Source organism: Lolium rigidum, chromosome 6 (assembly GCF_022539505.1).
Source record: "Lolium rigidum isolate FL_2022 chromosome 6, APGP_CSIRO_Lrig_0.1, whole genome shotgun sequence".
NCBI lineage: Eukaryota > Viridiplantae > Streptophyta > Magnoliopsida > Poales > Poaceae > Lolium > Lolium rigidum.
Genome location: NC_061513.1, coordinates 321,219,633 through 321,239,198, shown reverse-complemented (window position 1 = coordinate 321,239,198; position 19,566 = coordinate 321,219,633). Strand labels below are relative to the sequence as shown.

Genomic DNA, 19,566 nt, shown 5'->3' with positions numbered 1-19,566 from the left:
GATAGCGAGGATCTCAGAGTTTACGGTTGTGGTTAGATTTATCTTAATTACTTTCTTGTATTTGCGGATGCTTGCAAGGGGTATAATCACAAGTATGTATTAGTCCTAGGAAGGGCGGTGCATTAGCATAGGTTCACCCACACAACACTTATCAAAACAATGAAGATTAATCAGCTATATGAAGCGAAAGCACTAGACTAAATTCCCGTGTGTCCTCAAGAACGTTTGGTCATTATAAGTAAACAAACCGGCTTGTCCTTTGTGCTAAAAAGGATTGGGCCACCCGCTGCAATTATTACTCTCGCATTTTACTTACTTGTACTTTATTCATACTGCTATATCAAAACCCCCGAATACTTGTACGCGAGCATTTACAGTGAATCCTTCATCGAAACTGCTTGTCAACACCTTCTGCTCCTCGTTGGGTTCGACACTCTTATTTATCGAAAGTACTACGATACACCCCCTATACTTGTGGGTCATCAATACCTTAGGAAGCCATTACCATGATCATCACAATTGGGTAATGAACATAAACCTGTAAGGAATAGAAGTAAGAAGTTAGTGAGGAATAAGTTGATCATGTCTAATGCATGATTATACTTTGGAGATATAGGAGAACAAGTTAACCCCCAGTGTGATAAGAAGATCACATGCATCACATGATATATTAGGGAGGCTATTAGTAATCAACCATAGCCCATTTTCAACGTCCTAGCAAAGCACCTATGTAAACCCTAGTAATATTTTGAAGCAATTATAATCTTGTTGTGAGGAAGAGATGTTGGGGTTCGTAGCATAGAAAACAAAAAACTTCCTACCGCAAGAACGAACAACAAGCCAAGATCTAATCTAATAGATGGTAGCAACGAGATGGGATCAACATACCCATCAAGATCGCTAAGAGTTTAATGAGATGGATCTCGTGCATGATGTAGTCGATCACTTGCCGCTCTCAGGAGCGAGTAGAAGATCCCGACGGTGCTGCAATCGGGCAGCACCTCCGCACTCGGTCACACGTACTATGTTGCTGAAGATGTCCTTCTCCCCATTCCAGTGGGCAGCAGAAGTAGATCCTCCTCGGAATCCTGGCAGCACGACGACATGGTGACGGTGGTGGTGGAGATCTCCTACAGGGCTTCACCGTAGCCGTGCGGGAGAGAGGTAGAGGAGGGTGTGGCGCTAGGGTTTGGGAGAGAGGGAGGGTGCGGCCAAGGGCAGCCTTAATGTGGCTAGCCAGCCCCCCTCTCCTCCTCTTTATATAGGTGGAACACCCAAGGGTTCAAACCTACTCCTCCTAGGAGTCCTAGTGCAAACCTTCCATAAAATCACATAGTCAAACCTAGTCAAAGGTGGACTTGGGGTGGGACTTTCCCCCTTCCTTGTGGGTGGGCCGGCCAAGGAGGTGGAGGCCACCATGGACTCCACCTTACCCCTATGTGGGTCGGCTAGGCTGGCGAAGTCTTCGGGACTCCACATGCCATAGTGAAATATTCTGGATGATTCTAGAACCTTCTAAAACCTTCCATAAATTCACCAAACTAACCCCAAACTTGGAATATGACTTCCCATATATGAATCTTATTTTCGGAACTCCTCGCGATGTCCTGGTTCCTATCCGAGACTCCGAACAATATTCGGTCTCCATTTCAAATTCCATATCTACTTAAACAACATCGAACCTTAAGTGTGTCACCCTACGGTTCGTGAACTATGCAGACATGATCGAGAAACTTCTCCGATCAATAACCAATAGCGGGACCTGGAGATCCATCATGACTCCCACATATTCAACGATGACATCATGATCGAAAGAACCATTAACATACGATACCGATTCCCTTTGTTGCGCGATACTTTACTTATCCGAAGTTTGATCATCGGTATCTCTATACCTAGTTCAACCTCATTACCGATAAGTACTCTTTACTTGTACCGTGAAATGACATCCCTTGTGACCTAGTCACATGCTTGCATTGGATGGCATTCCACCGAAGGGCCCAGAGTATATATATCTGTCATTTGGATGGACAAATCCCACTCTTGATCCATGCGCTTCAACCCATAGTTTCCAAATACTTAATGCCACCTTTATAACCACCCATTTACGAAGTAGTGTTTGATGTCATCAAAGCACCCATCCGGTGCAGGTGATGAACATGATCTCATGGTCGAAGGATTAGGTTACTATGTATCTTAAAACTTATAGCAAAATGAACTTAATGAATTGATCATATGCTATGCTTACTATGTGTGTGTGTGTGTGTGTCCATCACATCGTTCTCTTAATGACATGATCTTGTTATTAATAACATCCAATGTTCATGATCACAAAACAATCATCTATTAATCAACAAGCTAGTTTAACAAGAGGCTTACTAGGGATTTGATGGCGCGTGAAGCACACGTCCGTTGGGAACCCCAAGAGGAAGGTGTGATGCGTACAGCAACAAGTTTCCCTCAGTAAGAAACCAAGGTTATGGAACCAGTAGGAGATGAAGGCCACGTGAAGGTTGTTGGTGAAGGAGTGTAGTGCGGCGCAACACCAGGGATTCCGGCGCCAACGTGGAACCTGCACAACACAATCAAAATACTTTGCCCCAACTTAACGAGTGAGGTTGTCAATCTCACCGGCTTGCTCGTAAACAAAGGATTAAACGTATGGTGTGGAGAATGATGTTTGCTTGCAAAGAACAACAAAGAACAATGATTGCAGTAGGTTGTATTTCAGATGTAAAAGAATGGACCGGGGTCCACAATTCACTAGTGGTGTCTCTCCAATAAGATAAATAACATGTTGGGTGAACAAATTACAGTTGGGCAATTGACAAATAGAGAGGGCATAACAATGCACATACATATCATGATGACTACTATGAGATTTACTTAGGGCATTACGACAAAGAACATAGACCGCTATCCGGCATGCATCTATGCCTAAAAAGTCCACCTTCGGGTTAGCATCCGCACCCCTTCCAGTATTAAGTTGCAAACAACAGACAATTGCATTAAGTACTGTGCGTAATGTAAACAATACAAATATCCTTAGACAAAGCATTGATGTTTTATCCCTAGTGGCAACAACACATCCACAACCTTAGAACTTTCTGTCACTGTCCCAGATTCAATGGAGGCATGAGCCCACTATCGAGCATAAATACTCCCTCTTGGAGTCACAAGTATCAACTTGGCCAGAGCCTCTACTAGCAACGGAGAGCATGCAAGATCATAAAAAACACATATATGATAGATCGATAATCAACTTGACATAGTATTCCATATTCATCGGATCCCAACAAACACAACATGTAGCATTACAAATAGATGATCTTGATCATGATAGGCAGCTCACAAGATCTAAACATGATAGCACAAGAGGAGAAGACAACCATCTAGCTACTTCTATGGACCCATAGTCCAAGGATGAACTACTCACGCATCAGTCCGGAGGCGGGCATGGTGATGTAGAGCCCTCCGGTGATGATTCCCCTCTCCGGCAGGGTGCCGGAGGCGATCTTTAGAACCCCCCGAGATGGGGTTGACAGCGGCGGCGTCTCAGTAACTTTTCTCGTATCGTGGGTCTCGGTACTAGGGTTTTCGCGACGGAAGGATTATATAGACGAAGGGGCAGAGTCGGGGGACGCCCGAGGGGCCCACCCCATATGGAGGCGCGGCTAGGGGTGGGGCAGCGCCCCCCTATGGTGTGGCCGCCTCGTGGCTCCTCTCCGTCTCCTCTTCGGTGTTCTGGAAGGCTCCGTGGAAAATAAGACCGTGGGCTTTTATTTCGTCCAATTCCGAGAATATTTCATGTGTAGGATTTCTGAAACCAAAAACAGCGAGAAAACGAGGACCGGCGCTTCGGCATCTTGTTAATAGGTTAGTACCGGAAAATGCATCAAACTGATGTAAAGTGTATATAAAACATGTGAGTATTGTCATAAAACTAGCATGGAACATAAGAAATTATAGATACGTTTGAGACGTATCAGGATTCTTTTATGTTTACAAAACACACAAGTATTAATGTTTCCGGTTAATAAAATTATAGCATGGGATGCAAACATTTATCATGAACACTAAGATATAACAATAACCACTTTATTATTGCCTCTTGGACATATCTCCAACAAGAGAAACCGTAGTCCACTCAACCATAACTTGTGTATCATTTAGTAATCATTAGTGAATCCAAGGCCATGCATAAAACTCAAGAACATGGGAGATGATTAGTTGAATAACCCTAGTACAATGATCTACATTCCAATCCAAGGGATTTGATCAAATGGTTATCCTTAGAAATAATTCAAGGGGATGAACCAAGTATTCACTTCACACATGAAAATGGATGTGAACCATAACCATTGTTTTCAAACAAATAAAAGACATTATGAGAGGAATAATAAATACCTAAGTATTTCAAGCCAAAGGTTTAATAAATCAATACCAATGACTTCAGAATAGACCTAAACCAATTCCCAAGTCCTTATAATATTTAGGCACATAAAATCATACCCATGAAATTTGCTTGCATAGTAACACATAATAAAACTCTACGTATCACTAGATAAATAAATAAGCTTTCTGAAAAGTAATTTGGATCCTCCAAAGTTGAAATGCAAAATCACACCTATTTGGAATACTTTCTTATCATTCTAATATATGTTAATAAACATATAAAACTTCCTCGTATCCAAAAATAGTACTTACAATAACTTGGACTAATTTCAATCAAAGTAAAATATGCAAAACCTACAAAAAGAATTGAATTTAAACAAGAATTCAAAACAGAAATTGAATTGGATAAGGAAAAAGAAAAGAGAGAGGAAGATATAATTTACTACTATTGTTGTTGTAATCCTTGTTAACTTCAACAATTTCTATGATCAGAAAAACATACTTATCACACAACATAAGAGCTAGTCCTAGAGGCTGGACTAGGAACTACTTGGTGTTTAAACATCTACACGTGCTTGTGATTTTTCCTGAGAATATCACATTCAAGAAATATAGCAGTTATAGCTGAAATAAATAAACATTTAATCATGATGGAAATATATAATACTCCGTAACATTTATTATTATCTCTAGAGGATATTTATTCACTAATTCCACTAACCATGACTCCACTCGTTAGGTCTGGTGACCCTACAAATATTATATGTGAACCCGCGAGAAATGTGCTTCAGTGCTGCCGTGCTTTAGAGAAGCTGCCGTGCCTACCCCACCCCAATTGGTCGTGCTTTTCCTGTTTCTTAAGCCACGCGAATGAATAGGTCTGCGTTTGCTCGGAGGAAGGTGTTTAGCCAGAGCGTTTCTCAGCTCAGACAAAGCTTCTCTTTACGTGAAGTGCCACGGTTCCTTTTCCCTCTTGACCCGGCTTTTCCTATTCTAACGGTAAAAACTTGAAAGAAATACGCCTCCCTCACGCGTTTCTGTGCAAGGTAATAGCAACAGTGAAACCGTCCAAGCGTACAGACCAATTGGGAGTCCTAATTTCGTATAACATGCTTATGATTGAATATCGCAATATTTCCTAGTTAACTATTATTTTTAAAGTCTTAGGATCTTCCTTAATATTTAATTATCTTGGATTAAATTCAAATGATTAGCTTTTGTTAGTTGTAAAAATCGTTGAAAATCTTACAATACTTATTCCCGCATATTAGAATAATAATTAGCATTGATATCACTAAATATATTAAAATCTAAGGCAATATCGGAGTAATAATTAGCATTGATATCACATGCCCTATAAAGGTTGATCTCTTTCACCGCGCACAAAAGTATCATAACCAGCCATATACAACATATCCCGTCGATCAAAGCAGCATCTTACTAAGATGACGAGGAGGACTATAATTCTGATGTTGCTTCTGATCTTTGTTTTCGCCATGCTTGCATCTGGTACCTACCTATCTGTTCCTTGTGCGCGGCTAGCTGCGCGCACATTTCCTCTTCTGCTAATCTATAGTCATACTGTATGATGTGATATTTCATAGTACTCTATTTTAATGGTGCGATATTCTGACTTTGCAGACGTGAAAGCAGTTGGGTGTAATCTGTATCTCATCGAGCCGACATCTAATTGTACTTCTGAAAACTGTGGGACAGCATGCCAAGCGTTACTGAACCATCTGGAGTGTACCCCCAGTTGTGACATCGGTCCTGACACCGCGTGCGTTGAAGGTGCTTGCAACTGCGTGATATGCACACATATTTGATTGGTCTTTATCTTTTGTGGTGGGACATTCATGTATCCAAGTTTTATAAAATAAACTATCTATGAAATTGTGTAAGAGTAATAGTTAGAGTTTTGCTGGTCTTTACCAATAATAGGGAGGATGCTATGAAAAGAATGGCTATGAAGAGATCTTGAACTCCACAAGGGAAGGGTCTTGGATTCCTTCAAAGGAACTTACTTAAGCAACGCTCTAGTACAATTATAATTCATTTTAAAACCCTAGATCTGATTCGGGAGCAGGGGTATATGGGCGTCGGAGCCTCCAAGACTTCATACGGGTGCTCGACGGAATCCCGGAAGGGCCTGCGTCTTAGAAGGGATCACCTACAATCGAAGCTATCAGATTTGTCTCTATGTACCACTTAGTTCAATCCGACCTACATGTAGGGTTTGAGATGCTTACAGTGAGCGGATTAATCAGTGCATAGGAAGAAGCGGACTCGTTGTGGCCAGTCACCACCGCAACAGCCGACGTCGCCGCCGCCAACCTCGTGGACCTTGCCAGTGACAAAGAGACGGCCATGTCGGTAGATCTTGAATGGTGGACGAGCTCGAAATGGGGTGAATGGGGATTTTTCGATTTCACACTCATTTAATATTTATTGTGTGCACTCATTTATTTTAAGTACATGCAGGGAGGGGAAGGCGGTGGTATACATGATCTTGAATAAAAAAAATGTTACTCCCCTCAGGTTTAATATTGTTGCTCAAAAAAGAATGTATCTAAACATGTTTTAGTGTGTAGATACATCTATCTTTAGCTAATTATTCTAAACCGGAAGGAGTAGTTGTTAAACGAAGAGTAAGTGTTGCAAGACCTAATCCCTCATCCGAAAGAAGTATTTGGTGCCCCGGATACTTTCTCAAGTAGAGTGGAAACGCAGAAATTCTCACTTGGGAGGCTGGCAATTATTCCTCTTTGCATACCAATCAGTCTGATTGAATTGAAACATGATGATATTTGACGTGACATGGAAAAACTATTTGATGTGATATTTGTGGAGGCGTCGTTTTTGGAGAAGCTGGACTTCTAGTGTTGTCTTGATAGTGTTAGTAGTGCTATTTCAAGAATTTGATCACTATAGCAGGGCGTTTTTTTTTATTCTTCTTTCTTTTTTAGCTGTGTGCATCCGTAATGCCGCTAGGACAATACGTTGTTGCAAAGGCTGAGTCTAATTGATATCTCCGTGATATTGATATATGCTTTGAAAAAAAATGAATCTCAATGCAGAAATCCATGTCACAAACATGAATGAGACCTTCCATCGACGTAAGGGGGAGGGGGAGGTCGGGGCTCCCTTGTTGGTTCTCTTTTTTTTGGCCTTGGGAGTTCGCTTCATAATGGCAAACATACCTAACATGGCCTTTCACCGTTTCAAAATTGGAAAACGCTGTTTGGAATTCTTCTTGTCCGTGTTTAGTGAATGTCTAGCTTGAGGACGATGGCCAAGATACATATCACTACGGGAAAATATGTCTTTGCCGTGCAACTATTTGCACGGCAAAGGGTCCTATATGCACGGCAAAGCTTTTGTCGTGCGACTCCACACGGCAAAGGTCGCACGACAATGCTATTAACGGCAAAGGCTTTTTTGCCGTGTGACTCGCCAATGTTGCACGGCAAAGGCTTTGCTGTGTGACACCGCACGGCAAAGGTCGCTTCTTTACCGTGTGCCAAACATGTTTTATCTAAAAAAATGCCAGCTGGTCTGGGAATCGAACCTAGGACGCAAAGTAGGGAAAGCATGGGACCTTGCCACTAGGCTAAGTGTTTGTTTGTTGATAACTATACCACGCCACACCTTTTGAGATGAGAAGAAATTCAGTTTTTACATCTTTGCCGTGCGCTTACACTAGGCAAAGCCTTCTTTGCCGTGCGTTTGTTAAAAATACTAGGCAAAGGCTGCTTTGCCGTGCGCCAACGTTGCACGGCAATGCCTAACGCCTTTGCCGTGCACCGAATCTTTGTCGTGCGGTGTGTTGGGCCATTGCCGTGCACCTTTCTTTGCCATGCGGCCTCTTCCGTCGTTGCCGTGAATCATATCTTTGCCGTGCGCTCGTGTCTATCTTTTCCGTGGCCAAGATCTTTGCCGTGCGTCTTTATCTGTGCACACGGCAAAGAAATCTTTGCCGTGCGGAAACACACGGCAAAGAAAGCCTGCACGGCGACGCCTATTTTTCCCGTAGTGTATGACCAATGTTCTGTTTGGTCAATTTGTCTGATACTAATGGAATCATTTTTAAAAAATAAAAGGATCTCTCCCCGATTTTCATTAGTAGAAACCACGAGCTACAAATGTTCAACCAAAAACACAGTAAGCACCAGGTTTTAAACGAACCAGCAAGGCTGAAAGCAATAAACCACAGTATCTTTTCTATAGCCTACACAGCTAAATAAGAAAATTAATAAAGGGAAACCAGCATGAGCCCCATCCTTTGTTTCAACTTTTCTGTCAACTTCATCTATCCTCCAGTCTCGGCTACCACGACGACACCCAGCTTTACTAATGGAATCATACATACCAATTCAAAACAAAGACGAGCTACACATGAGTGGTTTGTCCTGCGAGCTCCCTTTTTCTGAGATGAAGTTCAAACTTCTTTCCTTTAGGCCTGCATGGTGAAAATAAAGTATCTTCTCCTTTGGTGGGGAAAACAGATGAATATGAGACAATGTTGGGCACTCGAAAGCAGGTGCGCCCAAAGTATAAGATTGCCACGTAATACAGATGTAATAGTAAAATATGATATATAATGGTTTATTTCTTAGTCTTATCTTAAGTAACGAGACATCCTAGATATGTGGTGAGAGAGATTGTGCTAAAAAATCATCTTTTAACTACTTTCTCCGGTTTTTTTTAATTGATTTAGATTTAATACAACTTTGTACACTACGGGAAAACTCTTCGTTGCCGTGCGACAGATCGCACGGCAAAGACCCTATTTTGCCCGACAGTACGTACTAAATGTGAGTCAATTAAAAAGCACCGCAGAGAGTAAAAGAATGTAAAGTCTTTTTTTTTTCTTTTTCTTTCCACCACCTCAACATTTATTCTACGTGGCACTACTAAAATATCATAATTGTATAATAGAACAATTACACCGGGCCATGGTCGCTGTGATTTTTTACTCAAACGAAAGTGAGCTGTGTGCCATCTTTTTCCAACAACCGCGTTCCCAGGTTCCGGCACGTTAGGTGACCCTGCTCCCTGCTAGAAGAAACATTTGGAGTTTGAAAGTGCGCGCGACACACTGGTACGTGCAACACACTTCATTTGGTAACTCGCGCCATGGACTTCAAACCTTCTAGAAAAAAGTTAACGAAATGTTACCTAAACCTTCTAGAAACTAGCAGTAGTTTAGGGTGGGAAGCAGATGCACATGTAGAGTTTTGTGAAATTACCAAACACACGACTAGTGTGCAGCAGCATCATTTAGACCCACACCGCGCCGATTGGATTAATGTGCACCTGTCCTTGCTGTAGTTGTTGTTGCGTCGCCGAGCACCATGCATGGAAACTTTGCACACTCTGAAGGTGGGCCTAGTTGTTACATTGTTAGCTTATTGTTAATTGGTTAGTTTATTGCATTGTAATGTTCCACTACAGGGATGACATCGTGGTGCACCAAGCAGGCAGAGCAACAGATTTGCGGCCGCTCTCCAAGTCTGAGGCAGACATGCGTTGTTGTCACCTTTTCTGAGGCCACCTCCGCCTTGTTGGTCTTGTGACGCCTTTTGCCGACCATCGCCGGGAACTGGCACCCGATATGCTTCGGCTACCAAGCTTCCCATGTCATGTTCGTCGGTTTCACCTTCAACATTGCCTTGCGTGGCTTCTTCGTTGTTGTTGCCTTCTTCTTCAGAGGCATGACTGCAGCGACAGTTATGATGGGGAGGGGGGTGCTGTGGGCATGAATTGGAGCATTGGGCGAGGATTGGAGAGGTGGGGGTGGGATAATGGAGTGGAGGGGAAATTGAGGAATAGATATAGTTTTTTAGGTGTGTGTGGCTACGACGGGACCCATGAACGATGTTAGACGTGGCGGTACGACGCTCCCCCTTTGGCCATTATGCGTACGGGACGACACATGTTTTTTCTAGCGGTTTCATTAGGGCTTCAAACCGTGCCGACAGATTATGGATCCGTTGGTGTCAGGGGAGAAGCTGCATAGGATGTGCATCAGGGTCAAAGAATTTTTTTTAGCAGTACTTACAAACTTCACAAGACCAATGCATCAGGGTTGAGTGAGAAAAGTGCATCATGAAAGCCATAAATCCAGATCGCAAGGCTGCAAAGTTGTCATATGCATTAGGGAAACTTTCCCTCTAGCTCCATCTCCCTGATTGGTGTGAGCCTAAAATACAGCTGACGGCTTAATAGAGCTATTGGAGCGGAAACCCAAAACTGAATCTGGGTGTATATACACCTGTTATGTATAAAATATATTTTAAAAGGTTAAATTAATTAGGAATTTTTTTTACATGTAGATGGACATGTTCTATGTGTGCACGTAAAGTTTCACATAAAACCGATAATTTTTGTGCTATGTGTAAAAAGAAAAAAAAATCTCGAGAAGTAGACTCCTTTAGCAAAAAAAATTATCTTTTTTGCTCAGGACAATGTCGGTTTTTACTGAAACAATTTTATGAGCATGTAACCTGATATTCATGAGATATTTTATTTATCTATTTGATATTTTTAAATATGTTTAAATACATTTTAAATAAAGGGTGCATATGCATCCGGGTGTAGAAACACCCTAATCCCTGTTGGAGCCCCTGTTGAGGCCGCCGGTGAAGATGGTGTAAAGAAAGGCAAAAGGCGGAAGAAAAGAAGAAGCAAGACGCCATCATGCTCAAGTACTAATAATTCATATCACTGTATCGGCTACAACTTCTGTTGAAAAGTTCATTCGAAAGTATCGCACACTCGAAGTCTCCAACCACACCTACCAACATAAGAAGTAGTTAAGCAACAAAACCTAATGCTTATGTACGTACCTGGAAAGAGGGGGATTATATATAAGAGGCTGAAGCACATTGCAGAGAGATCTCCATTGCAGAAGCAGAGAGAGCGATAGAGTCACAAAGCGGAGAGTGAGATCCTGAGAGTCGAGACACATATATTAGCCATGGGGTTCGGCGTGGTGTCCATCCTGAACGCCGTGTTCCGGCGCGCCTTCACCTCCGCCGGCCTCCGGTCCAGCTCCGCCGCCGTCGACGCCGACACCACGCTCCACTTCTGGGCCAGCCCCTCCCTCGTCCCCCCTTCCTCCGACTCCAAATCCAACTCCAAGAATGGCAGCGACGGCAAGCAGCGGCGGCCGGTGGTGGTGCTCATCCACGGCTTCGGCCCGGACCCGACATGGCAGTGGGCGTCGCAGGTGGGCCCGCTCTCCCGGCACTTCGACATCCTCGTCCCCACGCTCCTCTTCTTCGGCCCCTCCACCACCCGCGCCCCGGACCGCTCCGACGCCTTCCAGGCCGCCAACATCGCCGCGCTCCTCGCCGGCGTCGGAGGCGGCGAGGAGGAGGAGCCGCGGGAGGTGCACGTGGTGGGCACCAGCTACGGCGGGTTGGTGGCGTACCACCTGGCCCGTGCGCTGCAAGTGCAGGGAGGAAGGTGGAGGGTGGGGAAGGTGGCGCTGTGCAGCTCGGACCTGACCAAGGGGCCGGAGGACGACCGGGTGCTGGCGGCCAAGGGCGGCGTGGCGGAGGTGACGGAGCTGATGGTGCCGGCGGACACCAAGGCGCTGCGGCGGCTCATGGCCATCGGCGCCCACGACCCGCCCAAGTACCTCCCCGAGTGCCTCGCGCGCGAACTCCTCCGGGTACGTACGCACACCCGCCGTACAATACATCGTCCACGACTGTTGCTACGTACATGGTGCATGCACGTCCTGTACGTAAAAGTCTCGTAAAGGGTACTTTCACATTGAAGCCACAGGGGCAACTGAAAAAGTTTGTACTAGTAGTAATAATATATGGCCTCCATGATTAAAGTTAACAAATCATGCATGTTCTTTACAAAAAGGTTCACAAATCATCTCCCAACTCACCAACAATTTGGTGGGGAATCACATCTGCACCAATCTATTTCCCTATACTCAAAGTTTGATTCGTCACCATGGGGGAAGCACGATGCATGCATGTCATTGCCACATTCTCTATAATGTACACTTGAGTAATTCTTAGTAGAGAAAATATCTGGTGTAAACCACGCTATGATGTGGAAACCAGTGAAAACAAATGAAAGTTATCTTTTAAATTTCTAAAAATTATTAAAAATAATATTAACATTTAATCTCATAGCAGAGTATGTAGAAAGAATATTAACATTTACAATTTCCATTTAAAAAGTTTATAAAACAAAATTCAGCAATTAATAGTGGAAACAATACATCATCATTATTCATGCATATTTCGTTTTCGTGTACCTTTCAAATAAATATGAGTTTGGATTTCATATTGTACAACTTTGTATAACATCACATATCTAGCATGCCATTCTTTTTAGAACTTCTCAACATAGTTCCACGGGATATTTTCTCTTCTCACTATGGCATGTGTACCTTCTCGAAATTGTTTGTCAACTTTAGAGCATGTAAAAGTTTTTAGAGAGAGAGAGCAGGTTTTTTCCCCGGTAAAGAGAATATATTAATACCGCTGAGATACCAATAACACGCAAAAAGAAAGTTAGAATGCTCCGTTATGTTTGATAAATTTCAACTATACTTAGTTCACTACATTAATAATGCAGAAATGCTTCGGTGCCCAAAGAGAGGGGAAGATACAGCTCATCAAGGGGATCGCCACCGGGCATGGCTTCAAGATCGCTCCTCTCCCTCAGGTAGCTAACTAAATACCACCATCATATTAGTTACCACAACTATATTGGTCAATTAGTTACTAGCTAACATTATTCGCATGACCACGTGATATATGTAAATATTGCAGGAAGTGTTGATCGTTTGGGGAGAGTTCGACCAGATTTTTCCGTTGGAGAAAGCCCACAAGGTCAAAGAGTAAGTTCCAATATGATCCCATCTACTACCAATTTTTTAACTGATCGTGCTCCCTCGAGCAGTGAACTATCACATGAGTTATATTGATACGGTGAATATATGCGCAAATTAATGAAAATTAATTATCTGCAGGAAGCTTGGCGAGAAGGTGACGCTGAAGATTATCCCCAATACGGGTCATCTGCCGCAACAGGAGGATTCCAAGCTCTTCAACAAAATCCTCATCAACTTCTTACTACCTTCTCCGCCCATTTCTGCTTCCGTGAAATAGCACATGATATTCGAGTTTCCAGCGGGCCCGTTGTCTTGTAACTGAGGGTATAAGAAACGAAATACTTGCACATTCTATTACTCACCCGTTAATATTTTGCTCCGCCTACATCCCAGTCGATTGATACTTTCATATGTCTCAATCGATTATGGAAAGGCATGTAGGGGTATTTTTCAAGATTTTATATTAAAAATAGTGGTGTGGTGAAACGGGTGATATTTTTGAGGTTTTGATGGAGTGAGTAGAAAGGTAAGGGAAAATTTCAAGAAGAACTATATATATGGAGATAGGAGCTTCGTCGGTTCACTTGTCGAGCCCATGTGGTTGCTAACTTGGGCACATCAACCTCATATATATTCACCATTTTAACTTGGCACCAAGTACTAACTTGGCACATCGACCTCCTCCGCTCCCGGGGCACAGTTTTCGGGTGAAAGCCTAGGCCCTGCTCGCAGGGCCGGACGACGACGTCGATCCACGTCGCTTACCTTTTGGGGGTGTCGTTTTGAAGATTTTGTTTTCGATCTAGCGTGCTTTCCTGGGGCTGGACTTGTACATCATCGCGGCGGGTGGCTGGCGATGTGTGATGTCCGTGTGGTGGCTTGTGTGGCAACGATGATGGTGTTGAGCGATGATTTGGTAGCAATAAGACCTTGGCTTCCACTTGTCCGAGTTTCTTCGTCTTGTGCTTCGCTTGCGGTGGAGTCGGAGCTGCTATGGTTTGTTGAGAGTCTTCATTTGAGCAGCGTACGATGACATGTAGGGTGGCCTTGTGGTGATGATCTTCCTCGGTACAGGTCTTGCGCTTATCCTTTTCGGAGATCATCATCAGAGTCGGAGCTGCCTACTGCTTCGTGAGGAGTCGCTTGTTTGGCGTTGGTCGGTTTGAGCTCCACGGTGCCGCTTCGGCAAGGTCTTGGTGGTTGGTACTTCGGCGAAGTCGTGGTCAACCACGATGACTTCTCGCTTTAGTGGTTCTGTGTCCCCCGCGGCGGTCGTGCTCCATGACGCTCGTTGGGGCACTTGGTTTGGTTTTCGGTCGGTTTCCCGCTAATAAACTGACCAATTTCTGTACTTCTGCTTTATTAATGAGTCTTTTGCCTAGTTTCAAAAAAAGTGAAGATTGTTCTATAGAGATTAGAGAATTGTATAATCTTGTTTTAAATATGCACTTGATATTGAAGAAAACGTATCAAGAGAATGCATTATATAATTTCTAGTATAAATGTAATTATTTGAAACAAATTAAGAGAACGTGAGTTATCTTTTTGCAGTATCTTGTGATGTGGGATGGCATATAAGTCAGCTGCTACATGTTCTCACACTCTGACGTGCTTGATAAGAAAACTAGCAACAAAGTTTCGTCAATTTTGAAGTTTGGCGACTCTAATCTTTGGTACACGTGCGTAGTATGTGGCAAGGTGCGCCGTGTTTCTCAGCTGAGTTCGATAGAGTTCGTTTAATGTTCTCGCATGTACGTGTTGTTTTAGGACCATGGTGCCCATGAGGCAGGGTTGTTGACCGGCTCCATTTTGCGAGTGTAATGAATATAAATATTTGTGTCCTACTTCAAACAACAGTTGGGTCCATAGCTCAGTGGTAGAGCAATTGACTGCAGATCAATAGGTCACCGGTTCGAACCCGGTTGGGCCCTCTATTATTTTTTGTTTTATCCAAGTTATTTCACTAGTTATTTTGTCCAAGTTATTTCACTAGTTATTTTGTCCAAGTTATTTCACTAGTACCATTCTACTACTTGCATTATATAGTCACTTAGTTTCTTATTACTTCGTCAGGAGAGATCTCTAATTCCATGGATATATACGAGTAACATGACGCCACAAGTATTCATTTTTCCAGATCTATGATCGTTGATGATCACAGCAGAGATGTTGAGATCAACAAGACCTGCAGCACTCCATTGAACTTTCAGGCTTGCAACCTTTGCTAGTTGAAAGTTTTCCTCCATGATACACTTTTCTTCCCCTAACCTGATGCACTTGCCTTGTTAAACTCACCAATAGTACTAAAATTTTCTTTTCTACCCTGATGCCTGTGCATCAGTCTACCTATACAGATCCGCCCCTCCATCATCGGGCTCTAGAATTCCTTGCAGTTTCCCCAAAAACCGCAATAAATCAGTTAAATTATATATTGAATCTCAGCATGCAGAAAATGACTGGGACAATACCCATCGCCAAGTCCAACAAGCTTGCAAAGGCAAAACGTGGCACTGGATTACAGAGCACAACACTCAACTAGAAGGATTTCATTAAAAAAAAAAAGATACACAGAAGCAGAGGAATGTCATTGTAACACACAACACCTGTGATCAGCAGGTTCATTTCAGTTTGTAGGTAACGCAGACCGATGCAACAACCAGTGTTTCTTATAATCGCACAGTTCAATGAAATAAACATGCATGATGTCAATGAATCGGTTATGGAAAGAAATAAAGCAATCATCTTTTTGTAGATCAAATGAAACCTCGTACAGTGTCCAGAGTAATGTTTATATCATGAAATTTCAGAAGACCGTGGTGACTACTAACGGAGTACAAAAGAAAACTTCCGAGGGAACTCCTCATCACACTCGCCCAGTTCTACATTCTCATGATCACAGCCAGAACCCTAGACGAAAGCATAGATTATGTAGAAGGTGGAGTGCACTGAAAGAATGACAAATCAATGAAGAACTACAACAACCATAGCTGAAGGTGGGGGAAAAAAGCAGACCAGATTGGCAGCTCTCTTCTTTCCGGACCGGGAGGTCTCAAGTTCCTTTTCAGCTTTATTCTGTGAGGACATCTGGCTATAGGTATTTGACATGTGAGTTCTGCCTGAGACTGGAGTAAACACTCGGTTAGCGGAGCGAGCCCCGGTCAGCTGTACAGAAGCGATGGCGCCGCCAGGTTAGTGCTACTCTATCAGATAAAGCATCAAATGCTTTTCCGGGAAGCATCGTCACAAAACATCTCTCAATCCCCCTTTGGAACCAAGGCATTCTTGGGGATTAGCATAGAAATAGTCCTCTTCCTTGGGCCTGCCAGGGATGGCCCTTCGGTCTGTTGGTTGGCCCATGTGGTTCTGGTGTGCCACCTTCACAGCTGCGGAGAATTCATCCCAGGACAGTTTACCTCCTTGGAAAAGATCGAGGAGTTCAACAAGTTTCACCCTGTCTAATAAGATGGTCTTGCGAAATCCGGTATACCTGAAACAGAATAGCAAAAAGGTTCATCAGCATAGCATTGAATCAAGTACTATTCTGTAGTCAGTACTAAGGAAAAGCTATGAAATCGTAAAATATTCTTAAGAACCCCACCTGCGATGACCTTCAACAACCCTTGCCATATTTCCATCGTAACTGGGGATAAAAACATCACTTGCTATCGAAACCATGTAGTCCAGTGCTGCCATCTGGGTTGAATGGTTCTGGAATGGCCGGAGTTCATCAGGAGATAAAAGCTTTTCCTTCCTTACCTGGTATAATAAGACAAAGCTTAGAAGATCAAAACCCACCTTAGAGAACATTGTAGATGAAAGAAAAAGTGCTCACCAATTTAGGATAAGCAGCCCTCAAAGCAGCCAAACGCCTTTCGCCTCCATAGATTTCACCAGAGGCAATATATATCAATGTATCCTTCGTAAATCCTAGAGCTTTAAGCACTAGAGTAATTTCCTCGGGTGTGAGGGGACAAAGTCCTTGAAGCCTCTTGAACTCAGAATCAATCTCCTTTTCTTTCCACCATGGATATGCATATCTACAATTCAAAAGCAATCAGTTTACACCTATTCAAGCAGCACCACCATAAGTACTAAGTAGTAATGCAAAGACAAACCTCATTCTGGTGAGCTCCTCGGTTTCTTTGCCAGAACAGCCATGTGCGCAGCCTGAAAAGGCGAGCATATCCATTTCATAGCGTAAGTGAAGCACAACAAATTGCCCACTTTTCTGAAGGGTGGATATAAGTTTTCTGCCGAGTGCCTCGATCTGTGGAGTGAATCTCAAAGCCTCAAAGTTGACACGGCAACGCAGCATTTGGAGATGCACAGGAAGGCCATTGTTTGCAAGGCGGGCATCTGTTTTATTGAAATGGATTACTTTGTGCTTCCTTGCAATAGGTAATACCTGCAGATACAAATGGTTTATAATTTTCTAAGTTTTTCAACACTGTCTAATAAGATGGTCTGCAGTAAAAGACATTCAGTACCTGCTTTAGGTAGTACGTATCATTTGACCAGCTGATAGGGGGCATCGAATAAAGTCTTCTCCTAGTTTTTATCTGGAGTTTCAGTGGCAGTGCTTTGACAATCCTCAGTTCATCTCTTAAGGAATTAATAAAGTGGTGTACATCAAATATATCTCCAAAATCACTGCAAATCAGAAAAGAGCTTCTTTGTAAATAAGCAACAAACAAGCAGTAACATATGTCACCAAAAATCCTATTTGTTGTGCGGTAGAGATAAATGATGTTCACAATATCACAATATGATAGCAAATATTTATGTTCGCCAGAAGCTCATTGAACAGGTAAAATGCTGATCTAACTGAAACAATTCGATACGAAAACTATACCTTGGATCAGCCCAAAAAGATCTTTTATCCAGTTCAGGGACCACTAGTGTTAGATTCAGATGGCGTGCTATGGTCACCATATCGCATATCTGCAGCACACCATTTCGTAACAAAATTAGAATCACACCTGGTAGGCAGGCAACTGAGCAACAAGAATCTAGTATAGCTAAGGTACAAACCCCAGCTCGCATTTGATTGAGGCCTCCATTGCAAGTCACTATTAGATAGCCATTGCTTCTATAAACTCCTGTATAAAGCAACAAGGCCCTAATCAGCGTAAGGACCGAGACAACAAGATATGTCGATTGTCTTCTAGCTATGCATCACAAACATCTATCTATTTTTAATAACAACATAAAGCAGCAACTGTCTAAGGAAATGTATGAGCAACAGAGGAAATGAGATATGAATACCCCCATTCAGGTCCTGCTTAAGGATAAACTGTACTATAGCATATGCCACATACCAGGAAACGGCCACAAATTCAGTACGTTTGCATCCAAATTTCAAACCGGAGATCTCCTAATGTTACGGAATTGGCCTCAAAATCGCCATTACGAGCGTGTTGACTTGCGCTCCGTCCAAATCCGAGAACCACGAGCTCGCCCAGATCGCGCAGACTAACCACTGAACAGAATCTTGGGAGCAAGAGGAGGGAGAAGGAGAGAGCACTTACTCCTGGGCACGAGCGCCAGAGGGGAGAGCCGCGCGGCAGTCCGGTCCTCGCCGGCGAGCGCGGCCAGACCGGCCGCGGCACCACCGGAGCCTCCTCCTCCCCAGCAATCCGCGAGGACCCTGGGGCGCCAGACCCCGGCGATGGACGCCAGCTGCACCACGGCCGTCCACAGCACCGCGCTGGCCACCGCCCGCATGGCCCACCGCCACACCCGCCTCCGCCGCGCCGCCGCCGCGGCCACAACCATCTCCAGCTCCGCTCTTGTCGCGACCCCTACAGCCACGGCCTCTCGCCTTGCCTCCACCTAACTGCCAACTAGTATCACTGCTACTACAACCAGCGGCGGGCGGGAGGCGAGCGATTAGAGCGGACGACGGCGGTGTTTACGCGGGATTAACTGCGCCGTTAGGCACTACTACTGGCTCCCGTGATTAGTTTGGAACGGCGCCATTAATGGGCGATAAAGCTTGGAGATTTCGGAGCAGCAAGAAGAAGGAGAAATCGCGGGGAATGAATGAAATGAGAACAGAGCAGCGGTAGGCAAGACGTTAGCATTTGGAGGATGCTGCTCTGCTGGAGCCCCGAAAGGACTCTTCCTCGGTTGGTAGTAGACTAGTGAGTGCTAACCCTTAAACGCGGCAATTAGTATTTTAATTAATCGTCGCCAATCTTTCTCTTCGCTTCCTTGGAAATGTTGTTACCGCCCTTCTCCAAAATACAAACTTTGGTCACTAGTAATTTTACTGCTTCTGATAAACAGCATATTGTACTGTTCAA

At 43.7% G+C, this 19,566-nt stretch overlaps 2 protein-coding genes and 1 non-coding gene across 3 annotated transcripts; 2 read left to right on the top strand and 1 right to left on the bottom strand.

Moving 5' to 3' along the window:
* The first annotated feature begins 11,335 nt into the window (after window positions 1-11,335).
* LOC124659206 (uncharacterized protein Mb2734-like) lies at window positions 11,336-13,610 on the top strand. Its single transcript, XM_047197136.1, has 4 exons — window positions 11,336-12,073; window positions 13,003-13,092; window positions 13,200-13,267; window positions 13,400-13,610. Exons 1-4 carry the CDS (start codon window positions 11,375-11,377, stop codon window positions 13,536-13,538), a joined length of 996 nt encoding a protein of 331 aa, XP_047053092.1. The 5' UTR covers window positions 11,336-11,374; the 3' UTR covers window positions 13,539-13,610.
* A 1,510-nt stretch (window positions 13,611-15,120) lies between these two features.
* On the top strand, window positions 15,121-15,192 carry TRNAC-GCA. Its single transcript has one exon. It is a non-coding gene; the product is annotated as a tRNA-Cys (tRNA).
* Window positions 15,193-15,991: 799 nt separating this feature from the next.
* LOC124659656 (rhamnogalacturonan I rhamnosyltransferase 1-like) lies at window positions 15,992-19,036 on the bottom strand. The gene is made up of 8 exons (XM_047197489.1): window positions 18,790-19,036; window positions 18,293-18,360; window positions 18,114-18,202; window positions 17,749-17,911; window positions 17,377-17,666; window positions 17,094-17,298; window positions 16,860-17,017; window positions 15,992-16,748 (listed from the first exon to the last, which is right to left on the bottom strand). The coding sequence occupies exons 1-8, from the start codon at window positions 19,034-19,036 to the stop codon at window positions 16,502-16,504; spliced, it is 1,467 nt and encodes a 488-aa protein (XP_047053445.1). The 3' UTR covers window positions 15,992-16,501.
* Window positions 19,037-19,566: the final 530 nt, after the last annotated feature.